Raw genomic sequence first — 25,920 nt, 5'->3', positions numbered from 1 at the left:
GTAGTACATTTACTCTGAAAACCATCTTACTCTATGAGCGGTTCCATTGGCTTCAGTGGAACAGCTTGTGGAATATTATTAATTATTTGTGTTATCATAGTACCAAGGATCCCAACGTACTAGGCATCAATCTCCAAGAATAAGGATATCAGAATCTGGCCCACAATATTTAGGCAACTGGGCAAAAGGCTTTCTCCTTTGCAGTTTGGTCACCAAATAAACATTGACAGAACTAAATCTAAATGGATTTCAACTGCTTATAGGTAAACTTTTAAAGGTTTGGCTTGGGTCAGCATCCAAATGTTGGCCTAGGAAATTCCAATTGTTAAGGAGTTGTTCTTAGATGATTTCATGGTTTATACAGTTCAGTAGATCTCCTTTTCATCTTAGTCAGCCCTTATCAGATCCCCTTATAAATATTAATGACTATATAAATTGTGTCCACCAGTTTCGAGGCCTGGTGAAGTTACTTCTGTCTTTTTTGCTATACATTGAGGGAGTAGAATGCGCAAGCAGTATTCCACAAAGGCTGGAGATCTTCATATTTCTGAATAGAGGATCAGTGATGAAGACAAAAGCTTCCCCATATTGATCACAGGCCACTCCCTGCAATCAAAATAATAAAACTAAATAATATTGCAACATTCAAAAGTCAGAACTCGCCGAAGATGATCAGATATGTTGTTGGTGCTAGCACTGATAGTCAAGGCCACCAAGAAGGTGGATTGCTATCTGTTAGTAAGGCAATAATAGACGTTCTGCAGAGGGTGGATGAGACCCCATAGAAGATATGAATTTTGCAGAGGGATTTGAAGCACATTGGGTGCTTTCCACACATGCCACAAAAAGACCTTCCAGGCACAGGAGGCAGCATGGAAGAAAGCACAGTGACAAACACTGGGCTAATGGGACTAACCAGCAACATTTTATGAGATGAGCATGCAAGCAGCAAAGCCGGATATTGGGAATATTTCTCCATCTATCTAGTGGTACACAGCTACTGCGGATATGAAAATATTCACTGTCTGCTCATATCTAGTAATGTCAAAATAACTGATGAGCTGTCTAAATTGACTACTTCTGTAGCAGCACCTCTAAAGACATCCCAAAAGTAGCGAGTGCATGTTCCCCACAGCTAGATCCTTGATTTCCTGTCTTCTGGAGGTGGCCCTTTCAGGAAGGGCATAGAAAGGGCATTCACTGTTCTGGTGAGGTACTGCACTTGTTGGTTGCCTAGTACACCAAAGCCACCCCCCAAAATGTCTTTCTGCCCAATGTTGTGTTGGTGGAGGTCAAGAGTAAATGTGCACTTTAGCACATTTTATGTAACATCATACACACGGTTGTTCTTGGGGAATAATACTTCGCACCTTTACTGCATCTTTCACCCCAATTGATTTGAAAGGGACATACAGCCTCTCTACAGCATTATTGTTTTGTTTCTTCACTTATATTTTGGAAACATTTAGCACGGAACTGTGACTTTAAATGCTTCTGCTACAGGAAGATGGAGTTCATAAGTACACCCTGAGCAGTTCATTGTGAACGAACTGGCAGCAATAAGTGCTGGATAAACTCCTTGCACTTATGCTTGGCACAGGGGAGCCCGTCATTGCTCTGCACTCAGAAGCAATCACAGTTGTCACTTTAAAAGAAAGAGAAATTCAACAGATTGCTGGGACAAACCTACCACAAGTTAATGCTGTGCAAAACACTGCAGGACCACCACTCTGAGCCTAATCTTTACTTCCCACATAGGGGCTACATTACTGTTCCCGATGGCACACTGCAATTGCACCCGTGGTGCTGGACCACAGAGGGTCGACTTCTTGACTATGAGAGCAACTGTGGAATGGATGGCTTAGCTAAAATACTTAGTCCATTAGTGAGGAAACATGTACAGTCTTCATACACCATCGTACCCTCTTCTGGTGCAGGGCAGCCTGCTGCACTTCCACTTCAGCTCTCATTTGAAAAAAATTAAAGAGGGCATGGAATGAGCAATTTAACACAGCAGCAAACACCTTTTTAAGGCAGCACGGCTCTTTACACCTGTGAAGACAACCTGCTCCTACATCTTTGTAAAGTAGCTAATCAAAAGAAAAGCCCCAGGAAGGATATAACAGCAGCAGGTGGGTTTTGAGGAAGGAACGGTTGTTTTTTGAGGCAAGACGATGAGGCAATTCTGCATAGCTTGAAGAAGGGGTAAATTTAGAGGCCTAGTAATGGAGCAGATTACAGCTAGGAACATTACAGAGCTTCAGGTCTGAGTTATGTTTAAATTGTTATTCTCCCTGCTTCCTTTTATTTTTTTAAGAATTCAATTTCTATCCATCTTCTGCAAGAATTACCAACACTAGCCCATCTTAGAGAAATGTCACATGGAAAAAAAAAAAGGAAGAATAAAGCCCTAAAAAAAAGATTGTATTGCACATTCCATTTTCTTAGCCATTCTCAAGTACAGCTGCCTGCAACTGTTTTGCCCATTAGTAATCATCAGACTACAAGGCCAAAACTGAGAGACTTATTTTCTCTCCCAAATCCTCTTCACTAGCGGCATTCTCTGTCACTGGCAAAAAACCCTACTGGCCTCCATCATTTAAGCCTGTGAATCACCTTTGTCTCATCCTTCTCCCTTATCTCATCACTTCTTCCTTGACAAAGATTTTCTTTCTATCCTTACAGCTAAGACTATCATAGATCCTTATCTCCCACCTTGACTGTTGCAATCTCCTCCTTGCTGGCCTCCCCACTCCCTTTACCCTCTCTTCATTTCATGAAAAATATTGCCATTAAGACTATCTCCCTTGTCATACCCCCACTGAATCCCTTCACTTGCTCTCCTTCTGACGCTGCAGTGCATTGTCCCCACCTTCAAAACTTTACATAAGAATGGCCAGGCTGGGTCAGACCAAAAGTCAATCCAGCCCAGTATCCTGTCTGCCAACAGTGGCCAATGCCTGGTGCCCCAGAGGGAGTGAACCTAACAGGTAATGATCTAGTGCTCTCTCTCCTGCCATCCATCTCCACCCTCTGACAAACAGAGGCTAGGGACACCATTCCTTTCCCATCCTGGCTAACAGCCATTAATGGACTTAACCTCCATGAATTTATCTAGTTCTCTTTGACATAACTCTATTCCTCCCTAGTTATCTATTTGCCTCATTGTGCTGTGCCCCCTGCTTCAACACCACCAACTACCTGGTCTACTCACATATTTCAAAGCCTTCTTCAGTGCTGCCTCTTATGTCTGGAACATCTTTCCAGAGCTTATTCACAAGTCACTCGTTCCCTCTCTGCATTCAGGTTTCCCCAAATGACCCTTTTCCACTATGAGGCCTGTCAGGAACCTTGCCGCATGGTAACAAATTCTAAGGAGTAATTCGGTAAGAGTTCAAACACATCCTAATTTAAAAAATTAGTAACATTTATGTTATGTACCTTATATTACTATGACATGACCAATCACTACCTTGGCCACTCTACTTTTATACCATCCCTATCTGTCTTCAGACTGTGTGCTCAATGGGGCAGGAACTATGCCGCCTTTTCTGTTGAGAAAACACCTTTTACTTTACATGTGCTACCAGTAACAAAAGTAACATTAGTCTCTTAGGGCCAAATTCTGCCTTGGTGGCTAGCAGTGGCTTCAATAAGAGTTACTGGTGTGCGTACATCTGAAGGCAACATTTAGTTTTAATGCTTCATTACAAGGTATGCTTTGGATCAGAGAGAACAAGTACTGTTAGTTATTGGAAGCATTCAGTGAAGGACGATATACCCATGGCAGGAACCATTCGTAACACAAGCAGGCAAAGAGCAAGGTTTACTCAAAAGCTGGCTATCCCAGCCTCCCCCAGCAGGAGGGCTGCCATTCCTGCCAAATTATGTTGTGACTTTGTAATGTGAACAAATGTCCGCTAGAGATTAGACTGAGATCACTAACCTCATTTTCACTTGTGACCCAAGCCTGAATTGATCCTACTGTCTCCAGGGGTGAAAGGCTATTGTACTGCATTAACCCAAAGAAATTGAGACATTTTTTCAATTGTGTCTTGTCTGTTTGAGACTTTCTGCTTAACATTCAGCATTTGTCCTGCATGTTGACTAGGCATCATATAAACTTTTTTTTTAAAACCAACAAGATTGATAGTTCAGCCTTTTCCCATGTTCCATAGTATAATAAAGCTTCCCTGTCGGCTTAGCTTGGTAGAGTCAGCTTTTCGCCTTATGTATCTCTCAAAAAGACACAGTGCCAAGACAGGGAACAGTTTTTTTTCTCTTATAGAAAGTTGGGTACCAGACCATTCTAGTGATGCACAGTATGTTACACAGTACACAGCCCACATACAACACCACCTCCTTCCACTTCAGTTCCACCCCAGTACCCAAAGGATATCAGTTAAATAATGTTTGTGAATGTTCATTTGCATTCCAAATAGCTGTTCAGTTTTGACCATATTTGTGCCCCTTCTCTGAGAACCCAGTTTTTGTCTGCACAAATGTGATTCACATTAATCCAGTGTGGGTCTTTCCCCCTCTAGTTGCTGGAATACATAAAGAAGTTTATGAATCAGCTACTACCTTCAGGAAAACAGGTCTGGTCCTTTAAATCAGACAATAGAAATGTATGCTTTTTACATCCCAAAGTCCTCAGCTCAATCCCTGCAAAGAAACCCAACCAGGGGTGTGGTCACACAAATGTTTGGGGCATTTTGTATAAGTGTCTGAATTCATGTGCAAACAAGGATATTTGTGCAAGAAGAAATGTTCATTACAGGCTATTCATTACTGTTCTGATGTTCAAAGTGTTTCACATGGCCAGTCAGGGAGCAAAAACCATACCCAGTCTCACATGCCACAAATAGTGAATGGAACCACCAGCCTACATGTAATGTTTTGCAGGATCAGGCCCCCTATTTCTAAATTCCACTACAATGTGTGCCAAATGACAATTTGGACAAACAGGCATCAGGAGTTCAGTTTTTACATCTAAAAGATTTTCCTGTCAATCTAACGAAGGGTGAGTTTGCCCCTTGGAAAATCCCAGACAAAGTCAAAAACTGTTGCAACAAACTGGTGAAGACATTAAGTTAAATAGTAGCTGTGCGTGTTACTAATGGGGTTCACTTCCTCTCTCCAGGGAGACTCTTGGGCGCTCCTCTTCTGTGTGAACCGCCTTTGTAACACACTTTACCATCCACACTTTTCCATCTGTGCCCCTGGGCAGAACTATGTGCAGGGGTACCCCCAGATTTCAGAACTCATCCTTACAAGCCCCTTTAAGGTCACCTGCATGGTTCTCCCTTCAGAGACGGGCCTTCGTGAACATCCCAATTCTTTACAGAACAAGGTTTGTCGAAGTAGAGAAAAAGAACAATTGTCTTAATACAACTAGGTTTAAACTTTACCCCAAAGTTAACCAGCTAAAATAATATCAGTTACAGAATAGTTAGTATCAATTTTAGAGCTGGCCAGAAAATAATAAATTCTGTTTTGTAAAAAATTGAAGTTTCTAAATTTGTTTTTGTTCCAATGCAGAATGAAACCATGATCTTTAAAACATTTTTTCAAAGACACCTGTGCACAAAAGAGCCAGAGCAAGTACCTGAGTGTGGGTCTCCCACATCCCATGGAAGTGCCCCAACTACTTAATGTTCTGGGTCTCTCTCCCCGCCTACTCAGAAATTCCATCCTGGACTTGAGAAACCTGCAATGAAATTGTTGAAATGGATATGTTTCCATTAAACTTTTCAGTTTTGCTAAAATGGTATTTTTCAATGGGCAAAAGTTTAATTGAAAACTTTTCAACCAGCTCTAGTCAATTTACATCTTTTACGACCCCAGATTTCCTAAGACCTGGTCTCTGTTATCTACTGCCACCACCAACCTTTTCACTTAGAAATTTTACCTTAGGGCACCTCTTTCTCTGCTCCCATGTTACAAGAACCCTGTTCCTGATAGGGTAAGTATTCTTCAACAGCTGCTGCAGAAATTCCCATTCACCACAGCTTCACTCCAGAATGCATTAATGAACTTGTAATTTATTTTTTGTCAGTTAAAACCTGTGAATTAGCTCCAACACTGATGGCCTAAAAGTGCCCATTGTCCTTTTCAAGTCCCAGAAAGTCTTATTTCACACTGCCACTTGGAGCTTCCTTTTCATCAACCCCAGAGTCCAACATTCCCACTATCTGGTCTCACCACCACCCTCAGCAAGTCGGACCTCGATCATGGACCAGTCGCTGGAGTGACCTTTCTTAAAACTTCAGCAACCCTGGACAAAACCACCTCCAGCGGGCAAGTCTCAACACTTCCTCCTCCTGCTTCTGACCTTCAGATGAATGTTCCAGGGGGGCTCCTAGCAAACCAGTGGTCTTTAGTGGTTTGAAACCACTATCTCCCTCATACCTAATGCAACACATACCCTAACATTCTTTACGTCTTTTCGAAAGAGCAAGCTCTAAGGTCTGACCTTCTTGTTAGTCACCCAGCATGCCACCTTCCAAAAAATGAATCTGTCCTAGTCTACGTGACTGAATTCCTCCCATCAATGTTTCTAGGCTTCATCAAATACTTTGTCTCAGGATTCATTAGCATCCCCCAAAAGCTAACTCTTCCAAGCTCCAAACTGGTTCTTCATGGTCCTCGGAAAAGCTGGACCCAACTATCAATTGAATGGTTTCTGTGATAGCTACATTGTTGTCTTTTAATGGCTGTATTCATCATCCATTTGGAGGCCAGTGGTAGAAGGGAAGTGTTCTTCTGTGTCAGAAGAACACTTCTTTTTCTGCAGTCCTAAAATAGAATTGCTAGGTTTAGGGTAGGAGTTTATATCTTCCACCACAGTGCATATGAAGAATTTGATCTGAATATATATTTTTTGTCCTTTGAACAAGGGAAGTGGTTGTATTATTTTGGAATGCGATCAAGCAAAGCTAAATGCAAACTCATGTCAATGTCTCGGGTAATTCATCATTTGGATAACCAGCAAATATACAAAAGAAATCTTCTGTGTGATGTGCTTATTTTTTTATATACAGATACATTTGATTCATAGAGCCAAATTCTACTAATTTACAATGGTGCAATTTGGCATTACGTTAGACATACAATGGTGTATTGCAAGCAGAATTTGACCCACTTTTACTAATATTTTAAATAGAAGCCAACATTTTCAAAAATAGGAGTCCAAAGTTTGATTCCTAAATCTATATTCACAAACACAAACCTTTGTTTAATGTTAAGGTAGCTCTTGTCAATAAAACTAAACCATGAAGGATTACGAAATACAAAGTTAAGGATTAAAAGGTTGCAAAGTCAAGCACTCTCATGTTAAGAAGTGCCAGAATGACCATGTCCATGCAACCTTAATTCAGTCCCCTGGAGTGTATGCATTATGTTAAAGACTTTAAGGATATGCAGAAGTGATAGCCTGTGAAAAGTTTAAGTGACTTGCTAAGCATCACATAGGAACTCTGTAGCAGAGGCACAGATAGAATCCAGTTCTCCTTCCATAGTTCTGCCTTAACTATGAATCCATCCCTTCTCTCCTGCAATCCCCTGCCTCATTCATGACACACCTTCTAATTTCTGTAACAAATGAGAAAGGGGTCCTACAGACAACAGCCTTCTTCTCTGCACAACCCCAATTCATCCTCAGTACAGATCCATCCTGTGCACTGAATGAGGCAGGGGTCCTATGGAAAACAATACTATGGGATCATGTAATCAGAGACAGTATTATAATGCATGGGCAACATTCATTCTGGCATTTTCTCATTTAAGAGTGCTTACCTTGGCAACTTTTTAATCCTTAATTTTGTATTGCCTCAGATTTTATGGGTTAGTTTATCAACGAGAGCAAGCTTAACTAAAGTTAAACAGTGGTGGTGGTGTTGTTTTTAATTACAAATAAAATCTTTTTTTCTATGTGCTATTTAAATAAAGCACTTACACATTTGCTCTCTTCCATGTGTATTTTCTGACCACTGCTATCTTTGTGAACTTCCATATTTCAACACTCAGTGCCTTGTTGTTCAGAAAGACACAATTTATTGGCTTCCTACAATATCCATGAAAGGGCGCTGGAATTGTGTACCTTATTTTCATGTCACTCTTTGAGCAAAGTAACAAACAATGACCCTTTGAAAAGAGACTGTGTAACCTAGCCACAGTACAAACCCAAAGGAGCACACATCTGGAGTTTATCCAAACCTGGTCTGTTCTCACTGCAGCTCATTCTGTGACCCTCCTCTGTACTACTTTTACAGTAGCATGAGGGAAAGCCGTTGTCAAAGGCAGCCACTGCCAGGACAACCAAGGACATATGCAGTGACTCTCCCCAAATATGCAAATGACTGGAGAGAGGGTGTGATGAGTGGCTGGTTATCACTGCTTTCACAAAGTTACTGCTCAGGCAGTTTCAGGGGGCAGCAAATGCTCACTGAGTCTGGAGGGGAGAGGGAAACACAAACTGTTCTAGTATTCCTGTTTTTCAAATTTCCTTAAAAACTAACACAAAATGGGCACTGGAGATCATTCCTCATGCATTAATTAGTGGCTGAAATTTAGTTCAAATTCATCATGGCCTGTTTCCAAAAAAGAAGGAAGGAAAGAAAAACCCTCTGAAACAAATGTCTGACCCAACATTAACTATATCACTACTGCAAGACCATGATTCAGTCATGTGGCAGACTTTTAGAACTGCCCAAAAGCTCCCATTGACTTCAATCCATTTAGCTCCCTTTGATCAGATTGAGCACTTCTGAAAATGAGGCAAGTATAGACAGACTCAGACTTTACAGCCAGATGGGACCATCATGAACATCGAGTCTGACCTGCACATCACAGGCCACAGAACCTCACACACATTCCTTTAGTAGGCCCATAACTACTGGTGGAGTTAATGAAGTCCCCAAATCTTGATTTAAAGACTTCAAGTTACAAGAACTCCACATTTACACTAGTTCAAACCAGCAAGTGACCCATGCCCCATGCTGCAGAGATGTAGGCAAAAAAAAAAACAACCCCAGAGTCTCTGCCAATCTGACCTCAGGGAAATTCCTTCCCAACTCCAAATATGGTGATCAGTTAGACCCTGAGCACATGCGCGAGACCCACTACCCAGACGCCTGGGAAAGAGTTCTCTGTAGTAACTCAGAGCCCTTCCCCTCTACTGTCTCATCACCAGCCACTGGAGATTTGCTTATAGCAGTTGTGGATTGACCACATGCCATGACAGGCAGTCTCATCTCACCATCCCCTTGCAGGGGTGAAAGTAGGCTGGTATGGGCCGGCACAGCATACTGGTAAGAAGCCGGTATCGGCCCATATGCAGCCAGCAAATGACCCTCCTTAAAGCACTGCCATGGCACCGCTTTAACGTCGTTGCCCCTTTTGCCCCCCACCCCCGGGCTGCAGATGGTGGGGGGGAGGGGCAGCTGCCACAGGGTCAGTAATTTAAAAGGGCCTGGGGTTCTTGGCCACCGCCGCTGCTACTGCAGCAGCAGCTGCAGCCCCGGGCCCTTTTAAATCGCCGCAGGAGCCCAAGGCGGTGCAGACCAGGCAGCATGGATGGGCTGCCTGGGGAAGGCTGACCCCAGCCCCGCCCCTTCCACCTGGGACCCCACCCTTTCTGAGGGCCCCCGTACCAGTAAGTGTTTAATATTACTTTCACCCCTGTCCCCTTGTAAAAACTTATCAAGCTCAGTCTATACATTGATATGGCTTATATCTCGCTGCTTCTGCAAGGTTGACAGGTAATTCTGTTTCCATCTAATCTATTGCTTGATATTTCTGCAGCCACTCACCTAAGTTAAACTAGTCTCTTCTATTTCAGCAGAGTGAATGCAAAATAGCATTATAAAGATTTAGTCAGAGAAAGTGTTCACACACCTTACACATAATTTCAGTCACCTTACAAATAATGCCTGTTGTGGAATATATTCATGGCCAAAAGTCACATTTTTTATAAAGCTGAAGCCAGATCCAAGCATATATATAGTATACCCCCCCGCCCAAAGGACCCCAAAGTAACTAAAGTGGTCTATTCAACAATGTTAAAATGTCACTTGTATCACCCTTTTCAAACAGCCAGACTGAAACTTCTGCACTAAATGATAATGTAGAAAATCTAGACAATCCCAAAGCACGTTATAGACATAATGATAGAGGTACAGACTATGCAAAAGGATTAACTTCATACACCACTGAAGTTCAGTTGCTTCTAAGGTGAAACAGGGCAATTGTTTCATAGCACAAAATAGAAGTAGCAGAAGGAGGGGGTTCAGACATGGATGATGAGAATGATTAGGGTCATGGAAAAACTCATCTGAAGAGATTGAAATGACTTGGACTGTTTACTTTAGAGGAGACGAGTAAGAGGAGACATGATAAAGGTATACAAAATATTGAACAGTACAGAGGAAGGTGTCAGATTCCATTCATCACGTTTCATAACACATGAAAAAAATTGGAAAGTGGCGAATTCCAAAACGGATAATTTCATACACTGCATGATTAGTCCATGGAACTCAGAGCCACAGGACAGTATTGAGGCCAAGAGCTTAGAAGGCTTCATAAAAGGAGTGGATATTACTATGGTGAACAAGGATATACAGTGTTATATTAGTAACTATTAACAAAGAGTTTGGGAAGGGATGTCAATCCCCAGGGTCAGGGCATACACCAACTTCAAACTATTGGGAGTAAAGAGGAAATTTTCCCTGTGCACTGGTTATTCTAGAAGTACCTGTTGCAGGCTTTCTCCTACCTGCCTCTGAAATAGCTGGTATTAGTCAGTATTGGAGACAGGATACTGGAGTACATGGACTGCTGGTCTGATCCTCTGTGGCAATACCTATATTCCTACACAACAGTTTAGGATAGATGTGAAAGATAACAGAAACTGCAGGGGGAATTAAAGACCCAAAGTCATCAGGGTCTCAGCTTTACATTTAACTTTCAAGAAAGGATCTTTACCAGCACTGATGCTCCCCACCCCAGTCCCACCCATCCCTCCAATATTATGCTGTTTTATATTGGTCAATATACATTGCATGGGGAAGAGCATCATCTCCTAAATTAGCACTGCCACTTTCAGTGGCATGTACATGTTCCTCTGAGGTCTTCTAGTGAAAGCCTGCTAATCCTGCATAGTTTGTGAGATCCCATGATACAGTAATATAATGAATATACTAGACACTAATCAGTGAAAACTCAGACGACAACGGGCTTCGTTGAATAACAGGAAACCAAACTGAAATTTCTTGTTACATAGGATGTAACAGAGATACCACCACTTGCTGCAGAGCCAAAAAACTAAATATGTGGGAGGGGGGAGAGTGTGTTCTCAGGTTTTACACTGTTTCTAGCTGAGCAACTGCCACTTAAAAATGAATAGCAATAGCGAAGTCCATAGCAGACTTCATAGAGCTTCTGGTACTTCTCCATTTTGGGGGTCAAAACTCTTGTGGGGGTAGGGTTTTGTTTGTTGTGGGGGTTGTGGTAGAGTTTGGGAATAGAAGGGGTGTTCATATTGCGACCATCACTTACAGTGGAAAGCTTTTCTCAAAGAGGAATAGGTTTTGCAGAGTTTCTTAAGATGGTCAGACTCAGGAATTGCCTGATCTCCACTGGAGGATATTTCACAGCTGGATCCCTTTAATAGACATTCTTTGTCCCCAGTTCTCATTACCTTCACCCTGGGCTTTGTAACCTGCCTTGTCCCAGAGGAGCACAGACAGTGATAAAAATTTGATTTTTTATGTAGCTGGGGCTTGATCTATTAATTGCTCTGATAATTAGGACCAAGGCCTTAAACTGGCATCCAAAGCTGCCTGGGAGCCAGTGGAGGGACTTGAACACAGGCCTAAAGTGCTCGTGGAGGCCTAAGCCATGGAGAAGTTGGGAGCACATTCTGTACTAGCTGGAGCCTGTGCAGTCTTCGCACTCAGCTTTGGATACGAATTACAGTAAATCAGCCTGGAGGTAACAAATGCATGGATCCCTGTGGCCAGGTTCTTGGATAAAGTTTCCTAGCAAGGTGGAGGTGAAACTGATGCTACCTGGTCATCCAGCCTTAGCTAAGAGTCAAACAGGACCCCAAGGCTTTACATCAATCTGATGAATGGGGGGCTTGTTCCCCCAATGGAAAGTGGACACAGGCGACATCTTAGCCTATTCTTTGAAGTGTTTCCCTTTCCACCTAACATCACTTCAGTCTTGCCTGGGTTTAGCTTAAGCCAGCTGCTCCTCATCCAAGCGCTCATTTCATGTCAGCATTCTGACATGTTAGAAATGGTGATGGTTTCATCAATTGAGAATGGGCTGTATAGTTAAGTGTCATCAGCATTCTGTTAGCAACTAAACTCAGTGTGCCTCACTCTCTTTGCATGCACATGTGTACACACACCCACATCCAGTGGTAGAAATTCAGGTCACAGTGATTACCACAGGCCATCTGGTTCAAAGTAACACTCTCTCATGATAGTGTTAAAGTAATGTTGCCACAGTTCATTATTTGTAATGCAGTAGTGCCTAGAGGCCCAAACAGAGATCAGGACCCACTGTGCTAATGTCATGGAGTGACCTTGTTCTTCAAGGGAGTTTTGTTTCAGCCTCACTTGTGTCCAGTTATCTCCCAGATGCCTTCTGGGACTTTTAAGGGGCAGCCTGTGATTAGTATGAGAGAGCTGGAAGGACCAACACTATGTTGGGAAGCTCTCCTGGAACCAGGATCTGAGGAAGGACTGGCAGTAGCTTTCTGGTTGAGAGATCCTGGTGAAGAAGCCTGGGAAGGTCTGTACATATGGAAAAAACCAGGAAAAGAATTAGAGAAGGTGGCACCATAGGAAGTGGTCCTGGAGAACACTGGAACAGTACATGGTATAGGGACCTAAGGCTAAGTACCTGTAGCTGAGGAATGCCACAGGTCTCCCTACTCACCCCCACACTATGCCAACCTAGAAAGGTGGAGCAGCAAGGGGAACTAATTAGCACCCAGGAAGGCTGGAAAGACACTTGGGCCCCAGGAAAGTCTGAGGAACTGAATCAGATAGCCGAGGAAGGCTGGCAAAGGACTGATCCCAGAAGGATGCTGGAAGACTGGAAATGGAGCAGCTGTGCTGGCTGGGTGAGTGGGTAATTCTTGGCACATCCAGACAGGCAAACTATATTTTGGTACAGCTGCACCAGCATCAGAAGGGGAGCTCATGTCTCTGTACTCTCTCCCAGTAATAAATGGCTAGTTATTTTGTTAACTGAGCTCATGCTTCCATCATTATCCCAGTGCTTCGACCTTCTCATGTTCTCCCACCATAAAAATTGATCATGAGGTCATGTAAGAGACTGTTTTATTTATACAGACTTTTGTTTTAAACACTGAGAGGGATAAACCACTCAAAGAACCACAGTCAAATTAGGATTGGGAATTGACCCACCAGCTGGTAGGAGGGGAAACTGAGGCAGTCGACATGCCCCATACAGGGGTGAGTAAATCACTGTCACAGTCAGGCAGGTTTTGAATTTAGTAAGGAGCGAACTCTGCCCACAAGAATTTAAACAAACAAGTTGGGTGTAGGGGGGCAGAAGAAAGTAGTATCACCCATCTAGTACAGACAGGGAACTGAAACATAAGAGAGATTCATGATTTGACCAAGATCACATAGGAAGTCTGTGGCAGAGCCAGGAACTATGGTTGCCAACCCTCCAGGATTGGCCTGGAGCCTCCAGAAATTAAAGATTAATCTTTAATTAAAGATTATGTCATGTGATGAAATCTCTAGGAATACAACTGGCAACCCTACCAGGAACTGAATCCAACTCGAGTTCCAGTCCAGAGCCCTAACCACAAAACCATGAGCTCTTTCTGAATGCAACATCTATTTCAGTACTTATGTGCCCCTCATCGCTGTAGTATGCAAATGCTGGATAGTTTGCCATCCATGCCAAGACTGTGCAGTCCAGGGGAGGACATCTGGGAATCCCATGTGATGACAGTAAGCATCACAGGCTGTGTTAGCCAGTCTGGGAGTTAGGAGCTTGGGATACTTACTGAGCTCTCAGTCCATGTCCAATGAACTACACAATTAGCATTTTATTCAGTACACTCCTGTCATGTCTTGTTTAAATCCTGTGGGAACATTACAGGTTCTTCAGCCAACTGGAAAGTGAAAGGACCAATCCTCAGATGTTAAGGCTTACCTTCATAAATAATTCAGAGTGATGTTGAAACCATCTTTCACTACTTCTATGGAAACAATCCAACTGAAACTGGAGAGTGGACAGTGCATTCACTGGCAATAGCACGAGGCTCTGTGTCAGAAATGGTTTGCAATAAGGAAAAGAACAGAAAAACTTGTTCTATCATATATTCAGAAAAGTGCCATCTAGTGGAATTTAATGCAGTTGCAGACTCAGTTGGAACAGATTAGAGTTGGAGGGAGAAAGCATCTTGTAGAAAGTTCAGCAGCTTCTGAGCACATGAATCAGCTGCCATTTGTTAGGTTTCAGTAGGTTCTAATTTAATTCAGCAACCTTCAAAGAATTTGCACTTTGAAATTTAAAAAAAAGACATAGCAAGCTCCATTTGTGTACACTCTAGTTTGGAAATACCAGCCACTTAGTTTCGCTGTATTTCTTGATAGAATGTTTAGATTAGGAGACCTACTCCAAAGCAAATGTCAAGCTTCTACACTATTGGATGTTGGTAGACAATTGCCTTGGGCCTACCTTTGATGATCTGAGGTACACATTTAGTATAAACATACTATCTTGTCTACATTTCCTTATAAGCTTGTGTGTGCTCCTCCTTCCATGCTGGAAAACATATCTGTAATTTAGAAGCTCCCTATCTTCAGTATGTTCCGGTGTTCTCTTGAAAGCCTTCTGAGACAAGCACACTAATCAAGGATCTCTGCATTTAGAATTAACTGTGTGAGCACTAACAAGAGCCAACAAATCAAGCATATTAGACAAGATTATAATATGGATTTACCAGTTCCTCAAGAGATCTAAGGATAGTAGTCCCCACAAATAGCATCCTGGAGCTTGACTAGGATTATTGTCTTTAATGGACAAAACTGACCTGTAGTTAATGGCAAAGGTAAATTAACGTACAGCAAATGGTACTATGATATGATCAGAAATGGTAAGATCTGCTACTGACAACTCAATGAGAGGCTGGCCACAAAATTCCATGAAAGCAAACATATGACCAGCATTTAGAGGGGGCTCAGAAAATCTGTGCAACAGATCACAGGATGGAAACAAGTAAGTCCTTCTGTGGGGAGAATGGAATAGAAAAATATCCAAGCACACCAATGTCTCTACACATTTTACTGAAAGCCAAAAAAAGCTCTTAACAATTCTACATAAAAGAATGTTTCAGCTTCTGAGGAGTGTAGTATATTGAGGGCAACACCAAGACCGATAAACCAGTCTCAGTGGGGGATGATGCGATGAAGATACAAACCTGCAGATTATGGGAGATGATGATCACATACAGATGCCACAAAGATTTCTGTCTAACGCAGAGAATTGCATAACTGCCTCATAAGTAGTCAGTCAGTTGTGTGCATGTAGACACACTCACACACTCCCATTTATCTGAATGGCCAGGGACATCTGAAACTTTCAGATAACCAGGCATTCAGATAAAGAGAAGTGCTATTTTGAGCTGCCGTTTCACTGATATAGTAATATGGGGAACAAGGGGAGGAATGCTTATGTTTTCTTAATACTTTGTACATTAAAGAGAAAAACAACAACTTTGAGTGTATTAAAACACCAACATTGTATTAAAACCACTGAGGACATAATTTATTTCTTAATTATTTATCTGTTATACAAATACGAAGCCAATGATTAGCTCTAACAGGTGCTAAGTAGCAAACTGAGAAGTTATTAGCAGGTGATTAACATAGGGTTACTTGGGGGACACACTCTGGATTCGAATAACTAGCATTTTCAGATATTATAGAATCATAGAATCATAGAATATCAGGGTTGGAAGGGACCTCAGGAGGTCATCTAATCCAACCCCCTGCTCAAAGCAGGACCAATCCCCAACTAACTCATCCCAGCCAGGGCTTTATTGTATGTCCACATACCTTAACTGAGTAGTGATATGATCCTACTGCTAGAACCTTTGCCTTCCTTCGCCATATGCTACCTCCTATTATATTGCTTCCCTTTACGGTGTCCCAGGGTCCAAGTCCTGCAAAGGCTTACACACAATGCAAGTAGCCCCATTTAAATCCATGAAACTACTCACAGTGTATAAATTAAGCACATATATAAGTCTTTGCAGGATTGGGGCCTAAAATTAGTTTATAAACCCAGAAGTCAATCAGGCTCCACATGGGAGCAACTAATTACAAGATCAGGGCGTAAATCAACACTCTAAATCTTATCCATTTTAAGTATGGGGATATAGAGTAAGCACTGGCTGAACGTCAATATGGTGAGACAACATAGGGGAAAATACATTGGGGAAGTGGAAAGTTTTCAAAGATATTCATGCATGCCCCAAAAGTGAGGGGTGTTAGCAAGCAATAAATATACTAGGAGTGGGAGGATTGAGGGGAGGACAACACACATGTTTAAGAGCTATATAGCTAAGAGGTCTGAGAAGATTAGGAAATAAAGTTCAGAGAGTGTCAAATGCCAGAAGAAAAAGTAGGGAATAAGTGAGAGACTGCACAAAGCACAATAGAAAAGTGACTTGTAAAAGAAATTGCATTGTGGTGAATCTTATGTGTTCCTCTGTGCTCAGGGACTATGGTGAGGGGCCATACAAGTACTTGGAGGGACAGACCAGCATTAGATTGGCTCAGTTTATAAGGAAAAACATGTTTCCAACCGCCAGCCCAGCAAACAGCTTACAATCTCAATTACCAATATACTGGGCTCTTTCTTTTCATTTATCACTACCAACTACCAAGATTTTGCAGGCCAAGTTACTCCCTCTGTGCTACCCCACTAGCCTGTAGAGGAGTTGTAGAACAGTAACAGGGCACAATTTGCCCTGCAGTATCTTTATTGCTGATGTTGCACAACTGGGGCAGCACATGTGAAAAACCTTAAGGAGGAATTGCACTATTCTAGAACGAAATATATTAAGGCATCTATTTCAGCAGCAGCATGGTAGGACTGTTCTCTGCCTCTAATCCTTCTCTGGAAAAGATATGGGATAGACTAGCTCTATAGAAATATGGCACATTCTGCCCCCATTCTATTCTGTCCACAACACTTTTTCAGCCTTTGGGCAATTACTTTTATTTGTTGATTACATCTGCGAACACACATACAAAGAAGTAGATAATGGGCCAGATCCTCAGCTAGTACAATGACCATGGCTCCATCGACATCAGTGTTGTTTTGCTGATTTAAACTAGCAGAGAACCTGGCACAATGTTTGTAAAGCACTTTGAATACAAAGGGCTAGATTCTATAATATGTGATTGCTGCTTGGTACAAAGGGGCCGTTATCTGGCTGCACTCTTTGTTCCGTGTTCTTACAGTGCTTAGCACAATGGGGTTCTGCTCCATGACTAGGTAACCTAAGTGCCCAGTAGAGACTTCCCCTGTCAGAGGGGAGCTCCCTGAGTGGCTGAACTTTTGCCTTTCACCATATTGTGCGCTGCTTGCAGTCTTCAGGATGCCTAAACCAGCAAAGTCCGCTCCCGCGCCCAAAAAGGGCTCCAAGAAAGCGGTGACCAAGACCCAGAAAAAAGGAGACAAGAAGTGCTGCAAGACCATGAAGGAGAGTTACTCCATCTATGTCTACAAGGTGCTGAAGCAGGTTCACCCTGACACCGGCATCTCCTCTAAGGCCATGGGCATCATGAATTCCTTCATCAATGACATCTTCGAGCGCATTGCTGGGGAGGCGTCCCGCCTGGTGCATTGTAACAAGCGCTCCACCATCACCTCCCAGGAGATCCAGACTGCTGTGTGCCTGCTGCTGCCCAGGGAGCTGGTCAAACACGCCGTGTCTGAGGGCACCAAGGCGGTGACCAAGTAAACCAGCTCCAAGTAAGCAGGGGGCTGTGCCGCTCTGGGAAGCTGTTACACCTAAAACCATCACCCACCCAGTGTAGGGCGCATACTGAAGTTGGGACACATTTGGAATATGTCAGAGTGGAGCATTGCTACATCAATATTCCACAGGTGTAGTGTCCACCAAGTGCCCTCTACCAAGGGCGCCATTTGGAGCAGCCCAGCAGCTGGTCTAACTCATTCTGAGGCATGGGCAAGTAATGAGAATGAATGAGCAGGTGGGCTTTTGTTTTGTTTTCTTACCAGTAACCAAAAAAGTCTAGAGCACTTTTAAAGATCTTTCCAAAGGGATCATCTGTGAGTCAATATTATTTGAAAAATATTTATCCTAAACTTTAAAAAAAATTTAAAAAGCTATCACCCTTTCTTTTAATCACAAAAGTGTCCCTAAAAATAGTTCCTTCCCAGGAGAAGTTAGGTGGGGATTGGTCACAACCAGTTCGTTCAGAACATACACTATCTTGGAATATATTTTGTTGTTCTGGGCCTGATTTTCATTGGTGTTGAGGACCATCAGTTCCAGTTTAAAACCCCAGTCCTACAAAGACTCGTGCTTAACTTTTCAAATGACTCCTCATCATGGTGTTAAGAACATAATTAAGTCTTTACAAAATTAGGCGTTAGGAAATGCAAAGTCCAGGCACTTAACGCCTCTGAAAATCAGGCTGTCTATCATTCCAAAGTTAAGCATTTGATATACCAAATTATCTTTTGTACTGAGTATTATTGTTTTGTGTCTGGTTTTTCTGCTAGGTTTGTATTACACATACCAAGTGGAATTTTGCTCTTTGGATAAAAGTACATCAAGCAACTGTATTCCATACTGTACATTGTACGTTTTCCAATAGTTTTGAAGTAAGTATGTTATGTAGATAATGAACTAATATTCTGCAAGATCTGTTTTTATTCTGTCCAAAGCCTATGCAAACTTCCAGAGTTTTGCTTTAAAACATTTAAAACATTAAAACATTGTAAAACAGTTTCTTTACAATCACATGAGGGATTTGTCATAGATGGAATTTATACTCCTGCGTAACTGTTGTGGAAGGTCCAAAGATATTTCTAACTTTATAAATGAAACCAAACAGAGTACACACATTTTAAAGGCTCACAAAAATTTGCAAGTTTTTAAGCCCAAGGTATTTGTCTTTTACTGTAAGATTCTATTTACAGCAACCTATATCAATATAGAGCAAAAACAGGCCTAAATTAGTTTTTGGAAACATTGTTACCTTCTTCTTTAATTGTGGATTTAGCTATGCACTCAGACATACTGCCTTTTAATTTCTTAATTATATTTCACTTCCTATATTTGCTTCTGTTGCATTTCATTGTTGAAAGAGTTGGGGTTGTTTTTTTTTTACAGTCACAGAATATCACACAGTGGTAAAAGTACAAATATGCATCAAAGGTTATAGAAAAAAAATCAGTCCATTCCTTCAATTGAGAAATAGTAGGTAATTGCATAATTAAAGACTGTATTACAGAGGAACACCATAGTTAAAGCTGAGTCAGGATTCTCAGTTCAGACTGTATTACAGAGGAACACCATAGTTAAAGCTCAGTCAGGATTCTCAGTGGGGCACATTAACTTCTCTATCTAATATATCTATATAATTTTCCAGTGAACTAACAAAAGAATGTGATCTTTGTTGCCTGTTTGAATGGTGTGAGAGACAGGGGGTTAACATTTGCTAAATAAAAACATCTTAAAACCTACTTGTTTTTGAAATGTTCAGTGTGCTATCTCACCTCTTTGAAACCTTTTGTGAAGACATTGTGGACCCAGTGCCTTTAAACTGTACCCACAAACTCATGTCAGTGCCCCAGCCTTCAAAGTGTGTTTGGCTTACTTTCCTTTACAAAGGAGATGAACACTGCCAAGCTCTAGGCTTGGACTCAATGTAAGGTACTTGTGGAACATGGAGTGGGGTACCCTGCAAATGGAACTTGCCAGGTGGGAATGATGGAGTTGTAGCAGAGGTCAGCACAAAAACAGAGCTAACAAATTCACTAGAAATGGACTTTCCAAACTCCCGGGAGCCAGAGAAACATGAGCGGTACCATCTCCTGCTGACATTTTTCACCTGATTCACTAGTGCATCTTGCCAATGCTAGCTCAGGAAGAGAGGCATGGGTGCAGAAAGGACATATGGGGTCCAGGTTAATGGAAAATTTGGGGGCTAAGTATGAAGCTAAAGTTAAGTTTTTGCATCCTAAACAGTGAAATGAATGTAGGGAATGTAATGTGTCTCTGTATCTTGCAAATGGAAGGCAATTCTCTGTGGGGGGCCATAGCATCTCATTTGATGCATGGGAGACAAGGGAGATTCTACGCCTTCACGCCACATTTCCTTGCTTTTAAGGTTTGAGTGGGTGGGAGGTCAGCAGCCAATCTTGCCTTTTAGTGAAATGTTTGCTTATTTCAACTGCAATATATACATGCAATGGGACAGAGTTATAACTGCAGGTGCAATCTGAGTTTCTGTATTTCCTGGCTGTGGTCCTCAGCTGGTGTAAATTGGCATAGCTCTAGTGAAGTCAGGTCAAGTTACAAAAACTGAGGGTCTGGCCTGTTGGCCTTCACTTTAGAACCTTAACGTTGCATTGTTATTGTTCACATGTATGCATGTAGATATCCTTCATGATTGTAATGTATATCACCATGCCCTAATACAGAGTACATCAGAATTGTTCTTAATAGAGATAGAGTCTCCAGGTTCAAAAATCCAGCATCACCGTTTCACTTGGGATCCATAATACTTGCTGGGTCTCTGTTTACCAGATCACCTTGGAAGGCCACTTATGGCATACAAGGAAGCTGAAGAAGCATTCCAGCTTTAATCTCTAATACTTCGTTCCAGCCATTGCAACCTCCAAGGAATGCAGCTAGTGTCAAAGATTTAATGCTTTTTCACATTAGTGATGTCAGCACAAAAAGGCCATCTTCTCTGAATAATTTATCTCTCCACTGCATAATTTTCTTATCTCTTTCTCTCTTTTGGCTTTTTACTGTAGATGAGGAGGTAAATGGCTGTTAGTCCTCGAAAAACCTATGGGGCATCCTTCCCATCAATCAATTAAAAAACACTTACCTTACACTCAACATGATTTATTTCTTGTTAATACAATTGTCTCACTATATCCTTCTATTATTATACCCTTAATTCCATTAGCCATTCACTTAATGCTCTCTTTAAAGCTGACCTCCAGGCTGAGGAGAAGAGAAAGGGAAGTTCGTCTAATAGTGGCAATGCCAATAAAATTCTGGAAGGTCTTTTCTTAAAATTTTGTAGGTCACTGAAAAGACAGGTCCTGAACATATCCTGCCTGAAGGAGAACAGGAAAATATTTATTTTTTCATTTTTTTTAACTGAATGCTTTGTTGGCTCTGAGGTGTGATGGTGACGTGCGGTGACTTTGGCAAAGATCAGAATCATTCACCCACTACCCTTCCAAACAAACTGAATGCTGATCTCTTAGCCCCACCTTACTGCAGATCATCTCATCAGTGCTTTAAATGGCATAGAGCCTGATCTTGTACCTCAAACTGAGCCAAGATTCCCATTAAATCCATTGGGAGTTTTGGCTGAATAAGACAGGCAGGACTGAACCCACTGGTAAAGTTAAAGGCTATTAATTCTCAAATAAACCCAACTGCAGCCATCTCCTCTCCTCATTCTCCTGCAGAATTCTGCATCACAGTATAGTTTGTTTGTCGTGATGAAAGCCACTGCAACTGGAATGGAATGTGTACGACCTATCTGGTATGCCTGGCAGTTCTGAAGTTGCATTTTGCATTTTGCTACACTTAGTTGGCACAGTAGGCAGATGCAAAGTGGTCACGAAATAAATGGAATTCCAATTTTCTATTGATTTACTCTCAAACTTAATAAATGGCCCTAGTGTTGATAATTACCAAATTTCTGTCCAAATAAAACCTTGACACTTCATAAATATCAAATAGCATTAGATCTACACCACGTCCCATTTTCCCCAGTATTTATAAATATATACCTTTAACACTGAATCTTTTGTTAGGAAATGTCATCCTGGGCATACCCAGATGTTAGATTTTAAACATCGATCTTTCCTGCTTTGAGTAATTCAAACACTGTTCTTACTGTAGGCCCCACACATAAACAAAGCTCTACCACACACAATCTCATTAGAATCCGAAAAACCACACAAATCAATGATGGAACTGTCTTGATCATCCCCCTGCAAGGGCAGGATTGGTTTCCACAGTGGAGAATATACTATATTAAGCTGTCCAATTTAAGCATGCCCTATGTGGTGGGGAATCCAACTTCACTTACACTATCCAATCTTTTCGTAGAAGATCAAGCAGGAATTCTGTTCTTGCGATTCGGTCTAGACTCCCCTTTCTCCCATTTATTCCCATTATTCTTTGCTATGCTTTCTTGCATTACACATATATACCCTTCACAGGCTTATAAACATTTGTCACATCTCCTCTCATTAGTCATAAGACACATTTGCCTGTGATCTGCTTCAGCTTGGTTTGCAACTTACCGTACATTGATAGAAGCACTTGTGTTTTCTTTTTTTGATTTGTTTTAGTTACACACAGAGGGAAGGACCAAGATTAAAACCAAACATTTGGGTATAACCAGGTGGGCATTTGTTAATAGAAAATTCCACATTAAGGAGTTTGCACAATGTGAGGGGCCTCTCATATTGGCTGTTTCTTCCACCCAAGGCAACACTCATTTAGATTTCCCTACTATTCCTATAGCAGAAGGCTGTCTTTTGGTGATTATTAAAAAACAATTCTAAGTTAGCTGCTCTCACAGGCTAATAAGTGTGGAGACTGAACTGATATTGTATAGTCTGCACTGGGTGCTTTATAGCTCAGACTGAACTATTTTCGCAGTAGGGGAAAAACTTCTTAGATGGATGTGTGTTAAAAAAAGAAAGAAAGAAAAAAGTGGCGGTTTCTTGCCACCCTATGTGAGGCTTTCCTGTGCTATCACAGTGAAATGAAAAGGCATTTCTTCTGCCACTGATCAGTCATAACATTTAAACTAAGGAGCTAGCCATGAAATCCTATGCATCATTTAGGACTTTGATGCTGAACTGACTTCATAGTAAAAATGTCTTGGCAGAGCTGAAGCTCCTGCTGTCAAAGGGAAATATTGATTAAAAGTCTCTTTAAAGAGTTCTTCTTGTTCACTTTTACCAAACTGGGTGAGGATCATCCTGAGTTGTTATAATTTTAAAGAGTCCTGTAATGTGGTTAAAGAACTACTACTCAAAAACCTCATTAAAACCATCATGATTTTTTGTGCATTTCCTTTCCTGTCACTGTTGATTACAATAGTACATGTGTATAAATATACACTTTCCTCCTTGACGATTATCCCTATTTTTCCTGTCTGATTCATTCAGGGAAGCTACAGTTCAATGCTTCTGATGCCACAATTGCTACCATGGAACTTTATTATGACATCAGAAATGCTGAATTGTGGCCTCACTGAATGAATCAAACAGGGAGATCATACTGAATATGAAGGAGAAAGCTTTTATTTACAGATATATCTTGGTAGGCACTGCTGATATGAAGAAAGAAAATAAGTTTAAAGGGATTTCAACAGAATTATTTTTGTTAATGATGAACAGAAACACTTAGCCAGATCCTATTCCTATTGCTTTAAATAGGCGCAAACTTGTGATACATGTATATTTCGAACTGTACTGACTTTTCTGATTACTGTAACTTTAAAATTGTAGGGGAATCTGCTGTCTTCTGGAAGAAGAGGGTCTTGTGTGTTCAGTGCACATGCAGCCTGTTAAAGTAGAGACACACACTGTGCTCTCTCTCGCTCTCTCTCTCTCCCTCATGGAGACTTTACTTTTGTTCCTTCTTGTGTTTTTTGTCTTCCCTTAATCGAAAATGGAAGAGAATTCAGTTTAAAAGTACCTGTTTGCTAGTTCTGTATTGGAAAATTTAACAAGGGACAGGCTTATTTTTCTGTTCACTTTTAGTAGACATTTCAACAAATTATATTTTTTTTAAAAGCAGGTCCTAAAGTTGCAACCACATAGATGTCAACTTCCTATTTGTGCTGAACTATGCCAGGCATGCACTTAAAGTTTTGGTGTCAGTAGAACCATTAACTTGTCTGCCTGGAAAAGATAAGCCTGTTTTTATTAAGTGCCGAGTGGACCTCTATAGTTTATTCTTATGTATTTTACAGGGTCTGAAGTAATATTAAGAAATTAACCAAAAAACAGTGTGGGATTAAAAAGCTCAAAGCATAATGGTAGCTGCTGCTCAAAAGTAACATCTGATAGATTAACAAGCAGCATTGTTAGGCACAGAAAGGACATTCATTCAGAAAGGACTTAAACTGAGGAGAAGCATGGTGAAGTCGGGGGGGGAGGGGGCCAGAAATGGGAGGTCCTCAGAGATCCAGAAGGAATGTGAGGTCCTTCTCAGTAGGATGGAACCCCAAGGATGGGGGAAACAGTCTGAGCAAAGTAGGAAACAGCCCAAAACTTCATGCATTTCCTGAACCACACACAATACCTTTTGAAAGGGCTTATCAGTAAAATGACGTTGCTTCCTCTTCCCCTGTTGGTGCATTGCAGGGACCCATCTGCCTCCCTTATAACTTATCTGGCCTCCAGTTCTCCCCTCCCTGCTGTATAATAGAGTTGAGGGGCCTGGATGAATCTGGGTTAGCTCCTGGCAGCTCCGCACTAAATTATCTGGCATTTTGTGTCCCTCAGATTTCATGGCATGCCAGAGCATGAGAGAAACATGGAGGACGGGTTACACGGGGGGTGTGGGGGGATTCTTTGTCTGACATCTTCAATTTTTGAACCTAAAAAAGTTTGGAGATTTGCTTTAGCTGAACGGGATCAGAAAGCTCAGAGTATCTGAACAATAAAAAAAAAAGTGTCTGACAGCCCCCACTTACCTGGAACAAAACATAATTGTTTTTTAAATTCCTTACATCATTAAAAAAACAATTTATGTATTTAAGATCCACTCCCAATTTGTGAATAATGATAAGAAAAGGTCAACTGGTCTAATCAACCATAACTGAGAAAAATATTTTCTGAAAGGACCCTTTTCTATGAAGCTTACAGTACAAGCCAATAATATACTCTATGAAAGGGTGCCCCTGTGAGGCATGTAAGAAAACTTACTTCCATTCTATATATTCTCTGTTGAGTGTAAACCTTTAGTGCAAGAGTGGAATAAGGAGACTCTCTCTTTCTAAACTGGAAACAAAATCCCCCAAAATGAACTTCTTGCCTAATTGGTGTCCATTCACACATAAAATCTGGGTGAAGAATGAGAGAGAAGAGTGATGCTAATGAGATACTGAGAGAGTGAAGTCTTGTGATTATTTTTCACTTTGTAGAGAGGGTCCATCCAATCACAAGGATGAAAGACTCAAACCTCGAGGTTAAACAGAAGTTGGTAAATATACAATTATTCAATGTGTGTCTTTGTAATAAATACGGTTGCAGTCACTGAGCCCAGTCTTAAAGCACTACTTTGCTGATTAAGGGGATATTGCAGACAGGGGTCATTTCAGGAGTAATGAATCTGTATTTCATCACTGTTAAGCTAGATTCCAGGTCTGTAGTGTATAGGGGAGGGGGGAAATAGCCAGGAATAGGGAAGAACACTAGAGAGTCCCAGTGGCAACACTGATACCGCAAATCACTCCACTGCACTTCTGGACCTCATGCATTAAAACAGCAGCATCTCTCACTGCACAGAAATGGCAACATTGGCGAATTCATTACATCTCAGGGAGAGGCTTATTATGTTACCTTAATACCTTATTGCATGATCAATAACAATGTATTTATTTT

At 41.4% G+C, this 25,920-nt stretch overlaps 1 protein-coding gene and 1 long non-coding RNA gene across 2 annotated transcripts; one reads left to right on the top strand and one right to left on the bottom strand.

Moving 5' to 3' along the window:
* Window positions 1-5,671: 5,671 nt before the first annotated feature.
* On the bottom strand, window positions 5,672-15,575 carry LOC140909938 (uncharacterized). The gene is made up of 3 exons (XR_012158387.1): window positions 15,476-15,575; window positions 14,206-14,316; window positions 5,672-5,710 (listed from the first exon to the last, which is right to left on the bottom strand). It is a non-coding gene; the product is annotated as an uncharacterized lncRNA (long non-coding RNA).
* A 2,087-nt stretch (window positions 15,576-17,662) lies between these two features.
* Window positions 17,663-18,028, top strand: LOC140909936 (histone H2B 8-like). Its single transcript, XM_073340030.1, has one exon. It carries the CDS (start codon window positions 17,663-17,665, stop codon window positions 18,026-18,028), a length of 366 nt encoding a protein of 121 aa, XP_073196131.1.
* The last annotated feature ends 7,892 nt before the right edge of the window (window positions 18,029-25,920 follow it).

This window comes from Lepidochelys kempii, chromosome 4 (assembly GCF_965140265.1).
Source record: "Lepidochelys kempii isolate rLepKem1 chromosome 4, rLepKem1.hap2, whole genome shotgun sequence".
Taxonomy (NCBI): domain Eukaryota; kingdom Metazoa; phylum Chordata; order Testudines; family Cheloniidae; genus Lepidochelys; species Lepidochelys kempii.
This window is presented reverse-complemented; position numbering and strand designations above follow the sequence as displayed.

Bases quoted from the DNA above. Each gene is read 5' to 3' on its own strand.
- LOC140909936 (XM_073340030.1), top strand. From the start codon at position 17,663: ATGCCTAAACCAGCAAAGTCCGCTCCCGCGCCCAAAAAGGGCTCCAAG.